Below are 13,710 nucleotides of genomic sequence, written 5' to 3' on the forward strand. Positions count from 1 at the left end.
GCCCATAACCATGGGGGGCGGGGGCGGGCAATAGAACCCTGGCTGGCTCAGATCTAACTCTGGATTTTCAGCTTTTATTTAAGGCAACAACATAGCATGAAAGCATGCATATTTACAGTATAAAACCCACACCCACCTCCTAAGATTCTGGAATCACTCACGGCTACCAGAGCCTCGTTTTTGGATGCCATCACGTTTAATTTAATATTATTCAGATGTAATAGCATTAAATAACTCCCGCCATATCAGATTACCTGTATTTCACCCTCTGTAAGTTTAGGCCCCCACACTGCTAAAATTTCTGGCTGCAGGCTCGAAGAGGCTGTTAGCAGGTGGGTAAAATTTGTTTCTCACCTTCAACCTTAACAGATATAAGATGGGACCTGCTGGATCAGACCAGGGGCCAATCTGGTCCAACATCCTGCTCCCACAGTGGCCAGTCAGGTGCCTCTGGAAAGCCACCAAACAAGGCATGAGGGCAATAGCTGTCTTCCACTGTTGTTTCCCAAGAGACTAGGAAACGTCTTTGTCCCTCTGCTGAGTTCACCCCCCCAGTTCTCTACTGTAACCTTCCCTGAATCTGTATCTCCACTGAATTCTGCCTACCGTTTGCTGTCCTCTGTTAGGTGGCCTTTCCAATCCTCACTGACTCCTCAGCCTCCCAATCTTATTACTCTGCCAACATCAGCCTGGTTTGCACCCTGCAACATGCCTATTAGACGATAGCCCTTTGCCATTTTTGCTTGGGGAGGCGAAATGCACTTGAGCTTCTTACTGCATCACGAAAAGGAGAACTTGCAATTACCCTTGCGATGCTTAGCGAAAGGTCTGGGATATCATCTGTTCCAGAATGCCAGAAAGGACCTGCATCACAGTGATAATTTTAAGAGTGCCAATTACGGCAAATCAGAGCGGGCAATGGAAAGGTCCCAGCTCCTGCACTTGTAAGAGGCAAATTAAATCCATTTTAAGTGCAAATGCAAAGGGCAAAATTTCTTTAAACGTAGAGTTGCACAACCCTCTGTAATTTATCCACCATTTTGAAGGAAGGATGTGGGCAGGGTGAAATGGGTTTTGTTTGGTACTTAGGGTTGCCATAAGCCCGGAATTTCCCTGACATAGCTGGAATGCTGTCCAGGCGGAAATCACTGAAATGTCAGTGAAAATCCGGATATGGCAACCAGTGTCTGAAGTCTAGATTTTGGCGAATTCCCTTAAAAATAGCTTTAAAAGAAAAGCTCAACTGTGGGCAAAACTAAAGAAAAGCAAAAAAGCTCAACAACTTGTGTCCATATTTGTGCTTGTAGAAAAGGTCTGTTAAACTTTTAGTGGCAAATCAACACGAGTAAAACAGGTGCACTGAGAAAAACCCTCTTTGTCTTCTTCTATGTTTCAGAATCCCTTGACAAATGGGAGCGGCTGACTGTGGCAGATGCGCTAGAACCCGTCCAGTTTGAAGACGGAGAAAAGATAGTTGTCCAGGGAGAGCCAGGAGACGACTTTTTCATCATCACAGAGGTAAGCCTGGCTTTCTAACCCGGCACAATTCCCGAAAGTGTTTATAACTATCAAGTGACTGCGTTGCATCGGCTCTGTTAACTGGGACCGCGGGTAAGATCCCAAGCTCAGAACTGCAAGGAGGCCTTGTGCAAGCAAACATTAGAGTATGCGAGCCAGTTTTGCAAACTGAGCGCATGGATCAACGTGCTGTGGATAAAAGCAAAAGGAACTGTTTTGCAAATAATTCTGGGTACAGATTCAACTGGTGCTGTGTGTGTTGGCATCCGTTAGTCCTGGGAGACAGTGGAGGAGCCCACCTTTGGGAGTGAAGTCAAACCGTTGGCAGTTTGCAGCATGTGCTGTGGCTGTAGAGACCAATACGAGAGAGACATGTTTTGTTGCAGCTGGGGAAGATTAAGGTTGTGCTCCTTTCAGTGGTAATTCCTCCTCTGGTCACTGCCATGGAATGCAAATCCTGACTTTCTGTCTTTCTACTTCCTTGGGGCGTATGCTTCCTTGGGGAGTCTTGAGTGAGTTCATTTTGTCTAAAAGTTTTGCACACTGCCCTTTGCCAGTAGGACCCAGAGCAATTTACATCCATAAAAACATGAAACACTACAATGGGGGGGGGGAGATGCATCAAAATGAAAATAATTCCATAACTACAACACACAGGGAAGAAAGGGGGGGGGAAATGCAGCATTAAATTATTCGCTGGGTCTAGAAAAGCCCAACTTTAAAAAACCTCACCGCTCTTCCAAAAGCCTGCCCACAGGGAGACATGCCAATCTGTTTTCTACAATACAGTGGAACCTCGGTTTTTGAGCGTCTCGGGAGCCAAACGATTCAGAACCCGAACGCCAGAAACCCACAAGTGAATGCTTCCGTTTTCAGATGCACCTCGGAAGTCAAACGGCTTCCGAGGCGCGTTCTCCATTTTCTCAATGGAATTTGCCGACCGCCCATTGCTCCTCGGTTGTCAAACGTTTTGGAAGTCGAACGGTCTTCTGGAACGGATTACATTTGACAACCAAGGTACCACTGGAGTATAATGCAGAGGGGTTAGGTGTGGCCTTCCTACTGGAGAAAAGGCCTTAGCAGGTGCCCAGCCATGCCCATTCCCTGTGCCAGCCCTGATGGGCAGCAAAGGAGTACACAATCCCGAATGGTTGCTCCTTTACTCCTCTGGCCAACCTGCCTTTTGTGTGTTTCCTGTTCACATGGAGGTGATCTGTATTTTTCTGCATCAGCTCTGTAAGAATGACACATTCATCAGCTCATGGTCTAAATAATGCTGCAAACTTGTATTTATACCCCCCACCCCTTTGAGCTGTTGCAGCTCCCCCTGCAAAGAATCCAGGGAACTGTGTTGTGCTGAAGATGCTCTACGGCTGCATTCACATGGCAGTTCATTCCGTTTTCATGCTTTCCCCCCAACTGTTAAGTTCCGCATAAAGCCACTCCTGGAACAATCATGGAATATAGTGCTCATTTCCATGCTATTTGCTTCCAGAAAAAAAACCATCTGCAAATAAAATAGGGATCAGTGCTATACTTGTGCTATTGTTGCACTATTGTTCCGGAAGCGGCTTTTAACATCGTATGAAAGCTCAGCTTTAATGTGGAAATTTAAAGTTGGGGAAGCCTCATGAATGCAGCCACTGAGAGGTACTTCACAGCCCAGTTGCCATGAGAGAGAGAGGGAGGGAGGGAGAGAGAGAGAGAGAGAGAATGAGTGTTAAACTGCTTCAGGTCTGTAGCATAGATATACTCAGCAACTCTGCAGTCCTGAACTTTTGGTTCTCATCACAGTTTGGGGCCGCAATTTAAAACCTCGTTTCATGGGGATTTACAGCCATAACAGACCTGGAGAATTTAGCACTCTGTGCCGAAACAGCGGGGGGTTGCCTGCCTCCCACTTATCTCTATACCCACCCACCCCTGCTGTTTCTAAGCAGTGTGCTGGGTTGAAACACAGGTGTGAGCTGTATGTATGTGGAGGTTGTGTGTGTGTGTGTGTGTGTGTGTGTGTGTATGAAGTGGGGGACTGAGAAAGAATTCCGAAATAAGGAAGCACATCTATGCAAATAATATTCATTTGGCTAAATTAATAATGTTGCATTTGGTTTTGCTGGATTGTATCCTGCCCGATTGTTTTCTTTGCATATTTTATTACTTTGCTTTTCTGATAACATCCCACATCAACAAAGCATAAACAAAAAACGATACAACAAAGAAAAACCTTTCCTTTCAAATATTTTAAATAATCGACAAAAAATCAGGAAACATCAATTGACTTCCTATCCTCTCTTTCCGTGGTTACGTTTAACCCCTCTTTTGCTCGTGTTTTCTTAGTTCACCCCATCTGTCGCAACCACTTTTATATACTTTATTTATATGTTACTCTGCTGAAAATTTTGCCATCCTGCTAGGTGAATTGTTTGCTTATGATACTTTTCCATATATTCTGTAAATAGTATCCAGTTTTCTCTATATCTTTCATCTTTTTGGTTTCTTATTGTAGTGGTCACCCCTGCTAACTCTGCATATTCTAACAGTTTAATATGCCATCCTTCTTTTGTTGGCACTTTACCTGTTTCCCATATTACCTGTGCTAATAATACATGGGCAGCCGATTTTTATGCATTGTGGTGGGGGAACTGCAAAGTGGTTAGCGGGTGGCAGCATAAGCTGCCAAAGAGATGGTGAGAAAGAAGGATTCGTATTTGATTTCCCAGCAGTATTCCTTTTACCCAGACTGGACTGCCATAATACTGTCTCTGTGGGGCGGCCCTGGGATATTGAGTCATTTGCTTCTATCCTGCTTTATAGCTTCAAAAGCGGCTTACAAAATGCTCCGAAACTAAAAAAAAAAATCCCATTCAGATCTGAGTCAGGAACAAAAGTTACATGGTGTCCCAGACAGAACCAGGATTACTTAGGCTTCCATCTTTATTCTTCGCCAGCAGCTTGCCACCTACCCCTGGACAAACCCCACATAGAATCATAAAATTGTAGAGTTGGAAGGGACTACCAGTGGTCATCTAGTCCAACCCCCCCTGCAATGCAGAAATTCTACCCACAGCCATCCCTGGGTGGGCTTGAACCATCAACCTTCTGGTTAACAGCCAGACGCACTGACCCATTGCGCCACATTCTTCCGTCACGTGAAGTACTATTGCCAACAAGTGGATATGGCATCTAGACAGGTGTAAAGGAAAGGGAAACGAAGGTGCCAAAAGGCCACAGAACCCAAGAGGTGCATTGCCCGTGACATACCTACACAAATCTCAAACGTATACAGCAGGTATGGGGAACCTTTTGACCTCTAGATGTTGACAAACTACAACTCCCATCACCCCCAGCAAACAAGGCCAATGGTCAGAGTTGATGGGAGTTGTAGTTCAGGCACATCTAGATCCCCACAGGTGGCATACAAGATGACTAGTAATTGATGACAACACAGTCTTACTAGCTTTATTGCAATACCCATCTCAAATTAATTGTCCTCCACATTCAGGAATTTTTTATCTTTCGCCCTAAAGCAATCACACATTACATTTCCCAAAACAGAGGGTTCCCCTTATATTAGAGGTGGGAGTTCCATGCTAGCTTAGGATGATGGGACCTGGAGTCCCAAAGCATCAGTGGGAGGGGATGAGTTTCCCATCTCTTCCTTAGGTTGACTTGTGGTGAGGGGATTGGCTCATGCATTGGGTCTGAGAGTCTTATTCAAGACAGGTGAAGACAGGTGAAGTATTTCCCCCGGTTCTCCTGGGTTTCTGGATTCCCCATGGCCTGACACACACACACGCTTATTCAACAGTGTGTGATCGAAGTCACCTGTGTGCCCTACAAGTGCCTTTCTGCCATTCTCTCTCTCCGCTCTCATCCTGAAGCACCTGTCCTCAGCATTGCCAGTTAAAAGGATCAGGTGCAGTTTGGTTCAACATGTGTTTTCAAAGTGAAAATGCATACAAAAATGTGTATTTTAGGAGAAAACGCACAGAAATAAAACATACTTGTAGGGGAATGCATTCAGAATGTGCATTTTAGGGGAATGCGCACCCAATTTAAATGCATGTTTTAAATGGGATGGAGCAGATTTCGGACTGAATGCATTCAAAACTGACACTGAACAAAATATACATGATGTTGTGTCCATCTCTATTGGACACTTACTGCACAGACAATATTGGGCTATGTAAACAAATAATCTGACCTTAGCATACGGAAGCTTCTTATGTTCCCAGCGTGTAACAGGTTTGCAGTTTGATCTGTGAAAACTAGTGAACAAAGGCTGGAGGGGGGGGAGTATTTTAAAAACCTCCTGTCAGTTCTCACCTCCCCCTCCCTGTCTGCCTTCAGACATTTTTGAGATCTTGTTTCCCACCCTGCTTTTTCACACAACAACATCAGGCTTTCCCAGCCTGGGCAGATGTGGAATGCATCTGCTGGATTTTCAAGGTCATGGAATTATCCCATTTGAGATTCCTGGCACTGAGGTGCAGAACCTTAAGCGCCGTGCGACGCTTGTTGCCATAAAGAATTATATTTTGGCAAGTGAACCTCGTAACAGATGCACAGTCCCGGAAAAAAACCAAATTTGCAGCCATATCATAAACCATCACCACTGTGTGTGTGTGTACACAACACTCAGGAGACTTTTGCCTTTCTGATTTCATTGGTGTGTGTGTGTGTGTGTGTGTGTGTGTGTGTGTGCTTTTAAGGTATTTGTTTTCAAGAGTCAGGCTGTACATTTAGCTGGGTCTTGCTAGTTTTCCAGTTCGACTATAAAGCAACCCCATATATAATGTTAGTGAACAGTGGGTGGGACAGTGAGGTGGGACAGATTCAAACAGCCGATGTCTCCACCCTACCATAAAGCAATCTCCATCCTCCCTTCAGAGAAACAGCTGTCTGAAGAGCTGTTGTTCATGGACCCAACACATGTTGCTTTAGTTATGCAGGTCTGGTGTAGCGGCTGACACAGGTGATTTTCCTCCCCAATCCTTCGGAAATGGAAGCAGAAGTTGTCACCCGCTTTGCATGCAGACGATCACAGTTCCAGTCCCCAGCACGAACTGTAGAAAAGGATATTGATAAGCACAATTGGGACATATTTCTGCTTGAGATCCTGAAGTGGTCAGAGTAGACAGTTGTGAGTTTGGTTGGATGCAAGAGTCTGGCTCAGAGTGAAGCATCTTCATGTCTTCTTCCCTCCACCTGGGGGAACCCCATGGCATCGAGAAAGGGAAGGGGTTGGCCTTAGCCTTGGCAGACGTCGCAGGTTAAAAATGGAATCTTCTGCATGTATCAGAACCAGTGCCATCATCACAGAAATGCAGTCCAACCTGGTGCTCTCCAAATGTTGGCAAATTACCAGTCCCAGCCAGTGCTGCCAATGGCTAGGCACTTGGGTTGGGGAAGGCTAATATGCAGATGAAGTGGCAGAGTTAAACAGGTAGGAGCCGCCTCTTTCTGGCTTCCAGTAAGCTCTGCAGGGCAAATGGGTTGCAACCGGAGCCAACAGGGAGCAAAGCATCCCCTTTCTTTCTAGACGCTGTGGTCTCCAAGGGCAAGGAACTGGTCCATTCCCCAGTCCTAATAATGTTCCTGAGCACACCCCTTTTTACATTTGGCCACATAAGTGGACCTCCTCTCCCTATACAAACCTGCCTGTTTATTTGGATCATCATTACTTTTAATTCCACCCACCCCCCCCAAGGAAATAAAACCAAAACCATACTAAGCAAGGCTATTGATTTAAACATTATTCAGATTGAGTCCTACAGCTTCCCACAAAATAAACCCATATAAACCCATCGCCTCCTGATGGAAATGCCAGGGTTTGAACACAAGACCTTTTACTTGCAAAAAAATGTGCTGTGCCGCTGAGCCGCAGCCTTTTTGAAAATGTGTGTGTTACTATTGCACAGCAAGTGTATTGAGCATATTTGATGGAATTGCAGGTGGGAAATTCTAAGTCCACATTCACACCATACCTTACAGTGGTATCAGTGCTTTCAAACTGTCATGGCCCCCCCCCCAAAAGGGATTCTGGGAGCTGTGGTTTGTTACAGATGCTGAGGCCCCCTACTCCCCTCCCAGAGCTACATTTCCCAGAGTGCTTTAGCAGTCAATCCCTCTTCCCAGGGAACTCTGGGAATTGTAGCTCTGTGAAGGGAACAGGGGCTCTCCTAACAACTCTCAGCACAAGCAACAGCTCCCAGAATCCTTTGGGGGAAGCCACGACTGTTTGAAGTGGTATCAGAGCTCTAAATATATGGTGTGAGGCCTTAGACAGGAACCAGGAACCTGTGGCCCACCAGATGTTGCAGAACTACACCTCCCCCTGTCCCTGACAATTGGCCATGCTGACTGGAACAACATCTGGAGGATGAAGGCTTCCCTGTCCCTGTTCTAGGTCAATCAAGAATTGACTGGAAGGAGGGAGTGACAGCACAAGGAAGGGAGTGCTGGAGAACTTAAACCCACTGAACTCTGAGCAAATAGCCACACATCACCATATATCCCAGCCAGGGGTGCCAACTTGAATAAAATATTGTGTGAGCCCAGTTGATCCCAGTTAAGCCCAGCCCCGCATAACTGATCACATGACGCAGTGCACACACACCATTTGAATGGGAATGCTCGTCAATTTTGTGGGGGCCTGGCCACCGCAAATATTTTATTGTGGGAGCCGAAGCCCCCATGGCCCCTAGGAGTTGGTTCTTGTGCTCCCAGCTTCCTGCTCTTTTGCATTTTTTTAAGGCTAAGGTGTCGAGCTGGCCTCGTGGGAAGTTATCTGCAGACGGTTCTTCAGAGTGGGAGTTGTTCTCAGGAACTCCAACCTGAACCTCTCCCAAGGCTAGCTTTAGTAGCACAGCATCCAGGAGGGAGCTGGTCTGATTCAGCTGCCCGAGAATGCCGTAGTCCACAGCTGTGGCAGCCCATCCTGGCTTCTTCAGCTCCCACGCTTCCCCCGTATCAGATCCTTTGGCTCTAGTTCTCGTCAGCAAGCACCATATATGGCCTGGAGTTATGTCATGGAACTCCTCTCGGTATGCTGGGAGAGCTGCCCCTCCCTCCCTTCCCCAACCCCCTGATATCGGTTGCATGTTGAGAACTTCATGCTGGATTAGCAGTTGGGCTAAGTGCCATCTTGTTGATGGGAAACCATTCAAGCAACGTTAGGGAGATGGAGGAGGGTGCAATTAAAAAGGAAGCGAGGGGACGATGCCAGATTAGTTCATGTAATTTATAGAGACCCAGTTTTCCACTGAGTTAAAGGAGCCAAAGACCCTTAGAACATCTCAGCCAATGGCAGCCTGGGCACTTTCTGCCTGCTATGCCCCTCTGCGACATTAAACTAATCCAATTCAGTTAGTCCAGTCTAATCCCAACATGGTGCCCCCTATATATTTTGGAGTCCAGCTTCCATCGCCCCTGACCAATGACCTTGCTGCCTGCAGCTAGTGGGAATTGTAGTGCAAAACCATTGGGTGGCACCAAGTTGGAGAAGGCTGAGCAACGCTATCAAAGTTTTGCCATGCTCGCTATGCTCACGACATTCACATCAGATAGGGATTCTGACATTGATTTTGGTGAGTTGTGGATGCTGGCAACCAGTTCCCTCTACTTAAATTGCAGGCCATGGGTAAAACGTCTGGAGCTCTGAAGCGCTGAGTAATTGCGCCATTTAACTTTCTAATTGATTGCAGTGATTAATACCCGGTGGATCTAATCCTTAAATGAGAACAGGTGCAGATTTTTAAGTGCAGATTTATTTGTTTCTCTTTCTGCCCCATGGCTGAAGGTGTCTTAAGAGAAAATAAATATAATAAAAATAAAGTACCCAACAGAAAAATAAGAAATGTAACTTAAATTCCTATTATTATTATTATTATTATTATTATTATTATTATTCCTGGGTGTACATGCTGGACACACAAACACCACATGGCCTCAACCTGGAGCATAGGACCAGCATCTCTTAGCTTCATCAGATGAAGAACTTCTGAGCATCCCGTCCCCAGAACTCTTTCACTGTCATCTTGGAAACATCATTTTCATCAGAGCAGCTGATGGAGGTGGAAGCTAAAACATATTGCCTCATAAAGAAATAATAATAATACCCTGCTTCATAAATCACAGTAACATGCATATTATTTTAGTGATGTACAAAATCCAGGCTTGATTGAGGTCCTGGCATCCGTTTGTCTTGGGAGACAATGAAGGAGTGTACCTTTGGGGATGAAGTCAAGCCATTGGAAGGTTACAGCACCTGCTGTAGAGACCGATAAGGGAGAGACATGTTTTGTTGCAGCTGGGGCAGATGAAGGTGTTCAGCTCCAGAATGCCTCAGATTTTGTTTCGTTTTGTTGCTGTTGCATGTTGGTTTTGCTTGCCTCTTGGCCTGGGTGCTTCATGTTGGCCTTACAGCCTGCTCAGTTAAAAAACTCTGCTTAGAATGATAATGCAAGCTGATCCACTACTGCTGATTTGTGTGGCCAGCGCTGGAAGGAACGAAGGAATGGTGTGCGCTCTCAACTGCTTGCCATCTTAACCTGAGAGGGACCCCTTTGACTCGAACACACACAAACACAGCCAGGCCAGGCGTGAGAACGTCTGGGTAAATGTCTTCTGTCGGGATGAATGGAGCCGAAGGCCCACCTTAGGCACACTTTGCTATCAGGCCTGGTAATCTCTTGAAGAAACACAGCTTGATTAATTAGTAACAAGGACTGGGGAGGCTGTCCAGAAGGAGCTACAAAGGCTGCGCTGCAAGTCCTCCACAGTCACCCATGTTTTGAGTCGGCTGTGGCAGCGATCTCCTCTCAGCTTCCTTTTCCCCCTCCCCTAGTTCCCAGTGATCCGTACAGTCATCCTTTTGTTCAATACAAACAAACTAAGGTGGCAGTGCTAACTCCACTCACCTGGGGGCAGGTCTCTTTGAGTTCATTAGGCCCTAGAGGAGCTCCACCCTTGCGTCCAGCACATCCTACGCACGAATGGACCCATAGAAATGAATAACCGCATACCGTCCAACATTTCTCCAATGGAAATAGGGGCATCCACAGGAAAAGCGGGACGGCTTCTGTAAATCCGGGACTGTCCCTGGAAAATAGGGACACTTGGAAGGTCTGCAGGCATTAGGCATGCCTATTAATTTGTGCCTATTAATTAGGCTTATTGATTTCAGTGGGTCTGCTCTTGGTTGGATATAACTTGGTTGGATACAGCTCATGGTTGGAATTGTGTCTGTCTGTCTGTCTGTTTGTTGTTGGTACACCTCACCCATCTGGCTGGGTTTCCCCAACCACTCTGGGCGGCTTACAGCATATATAAAACATAGTAAAACATCAGACATCATCTCTGACCACTGGTCCTGCTAGCTAGGAATGATGGGAGTTGTAGTCCAAAAACAGCTGGAGACCCAAGTTTGGGAAATGAAAGAGACCAAAGTGAATATAGACTAAAGGGGTTTCAGAAGCATACATGGGTGGTACTGCCCAATTGGAGCGGGGGGGGGGGGGCAGAAATCATGTCCACCATGTGCAAGTCAAGGTGAGAGGTGACTGGAACATGGAAAGAAGTTTTAGCAATAGGTAAAGTGGGCTGAAAGGATAAAGATGATGGAACCGAAGGGGTGGGATTTGATGAGTTCATGAACACATGAAAACATTCTCCTCCACATCATATGTAGTTTGGTGGTCTGCAAAACCTGGGTGACTGATCCCTACTTGGGCTACCTTTCCCAGCCTCGCAACATAAAAAGAATCCACAAACTTCCAGAAGAACGTCAACCTCAAACTTCTTTTTAAGTACTCAAAGCTTCTCTTTTGCATGCTCAGCATGCAGCACAACAAATCAGTATGGCTGGCTTTTAAATTCACATCTGGAATGACAGCTTCCTCCAAGCAGTTCAACCTCATCCAGATGTAATCCAAAACATGTGATTCATAAACCCCTTAAAATTGAGGTTCACGCTAGAAATGCCGATACGTTCTTAACTATGCTGGGAGCTAACAGTTCCCACCACAGGCTCCTTTGATAGCTAGAAGGGGAAAGGTGATGTATCCGGGTGTGTAAATCTAGCGTGCATTCACTTCTGACAAATGTCACATCTTACAGATCACTTGGACTTCAGAAAGTTTTGAGAATGTCAAGTTTTCTTGGCACTTCCCCTTTTATGGATGGTGCAGCTAGGACGGTGTCACTGAAAGGCAAATTAAACGCGGCTGTGGCATACGTGGGCTTCTGTTCCCTGTTCACATATGAAGCAGGAACATCTACAGATGTTGCAAGCATTCAAGCAGGAGTGCTCACAAAAGCTGACCATTGCTGTCAATCACAGCCCCTTAATTTGGTGTGTGTGTGTGTGTGTGTAAGATCAATGCATTTTTCTCCTTAGCGCAGCTTCCTTACTATGGTAAACAACTCTCTTGAGATTTGAGAATGCTAATGGAGCCTGGGATGCTCTCTTGAATATTGCCAGTGTACATGTTGATTACGGTAAATATTCAAAGATGCATTTGAGATATCCCTATATAGTCAAAGCTTCAGACAGACACAGACAGACACACACACACACACACACACACACACAGAGAGAGAGAGAGAGAGAGAGAGCTCCTGTTACCAATGGTATTGATCCATCCCGTCTTTTAGAGACTGCCCAAAGGAAATGGTCAGAAGCAGAGCCCCTCCCTCCAATCCTTGCTTCAAGGTTAAGGATTTAAGAAGGCACTGTTTTTCATTGTGTCCTGCGTACTTCACTGTTTTCATTCCGCTGCAGTTTCATCATCCACCCAAAAACTGTTATCTGTCTCATTGTCTGCTGTGGCAAAATAATGCAACTAGTTAATTATATAGAACAGTGCTTTTTTTTCTAAAAAAAAGAAAAATGTTTAGGGGTACTCTAATTTTGACTCAAGAAAATCAAGAAAATTTTCTTGTTGAAATAAGGGAAAGCAAATACAGTAAATGGACAGGGGTATGCGTACCCCCCCCCCCCCAGAAAAAAGCACTTATATAGAGTATGTAAATCACATATTCATTACATTTCCCCACCCCATTTATTTCACTGCAAAGGAAATACAATGCAAATGGGTGCAGGAGGGGAAGAAATGTCATCAGTTAGTGGACTGAAAGCTACAACAACAAGGGCAAATGCAAACTTGATTCACTAGATTTATTTCTGTTCAGGGCATGCGATGGACAAGCAAACTTCGGCAATTTCCGCCCCCCCTTTCTGTTTTTGTCAGAATCCTGCAACAAGATGAATTTTAAAAACAGGGACTGTTTAAAAATTTAAAAATTAATTTCCCTGTTAAAAAATTAATTTTAACAGGGAGAAATGTAAAGTACTACACTTGGGCAAAAAAAATGAAAGGCACAAAAACAGGATGGGTGACACCTGGCTTGAGAGCAGTACATGTGAAAAGGATCTAGGAGTCTTGGTAGACCATAAACTTGACATGAGTCAACAATGTGATGCAGCATCTAAAAAGCCAATGCAATTCTGGGCTGCATCAATAGGAGTATAGCATCTAGATCAAGGGAAGTAATAGTACCACTGTATTCCACTCTGGTCAGACCTCACCTGGAGTACTGTGTCCAGTTCTGGGCACCACAGTTCAAGAAGGATACTGACAAGCTGGAACGTGTCCAGAGGAGGGCAACCAAAATGGTCAAAGGCCTGGAAACGATGCCTTATGAGGAACGGCTTAGGGAACTGGGTATGTTTAGCCTGGAGAAGAGAAGGTTAAGGGGTGATATGATAGCCATGTTCAAATATATGAAAGGATGTCATATAGAGGAGGGTGAAAGGTTGTTTTCTGCTGCTCCAGAGAAGCGGACACGGAGCAATGGATTCAAACTACAAGAAAGAAGATTCCACTTAAACATTAGGGAGAACATCCTGACAGTAAGAGCTGTCCGACAGTGGAGTTTGCTGCCAAGGAGTGTGGTGGAGTCTCCTTCTTTGGAGGTCTTTAAGCAGAGGCTTGACAGCCATCTGTCAGGAATGCTTTGATGGTGTTTCCTGCTTGGCAGGGGGCTGGACTGGGTGGCCCTGGTGGTCTCTTCCAACTCTATGATTCTATCCCTATGCAAGATATCACGGAAATGGCTTCTTGAAAATGATGTTAAGTGGAGTAATGCCCTTGCTATTGGGATGGATTAAACCGAGCTTTCCTTTGTGGA

At 45.4% G+C, this 13,710-nt stretch overlaps 1 protein-coding gene across 4 annotated transcripts in view; it reads left to right on the plus strand.

Moving 5' to 3' along the window:
* PRKAR1B (protein kinase cAMP-dependent type I regulatory subunit beta) overlaps window positions 1–13,710 on the plus strand; it is a 112,265-nt gene that overhangs the window by 80,012 nt on the left and 18,543 nt on the right. For all 4 annotated transcript variants that reach the window (XM_033166949.1, XM_033166948.1, XM_033166950.1 and 1 more), the window contains one exon: window positions 1,397–1,518. In XM_033166949.1, coding sequence (XP_033022840.1) covers window positions 1,397–1,518 — 122 coding nt within the window. The remainder of the gene's footprint in view (window positions 1–1,396; window positions 1,519–13,710) is intronic.

Source organism: Lacerta agilis, chromosome 13, assembly GCF_009819535.1.
Source record: "Lacerta agilis isolate rLacAgi1 chromosome 13, rLacAgi1.pri, whole genome shotgun sequence".
NCBI classification, from domain to species: domain Eukaryota; kingdom Metazoa; phylum Chordata; class Lepidosauria; order Squamata; family Lacertidae; genus Lacerta; species Lacerta agilis.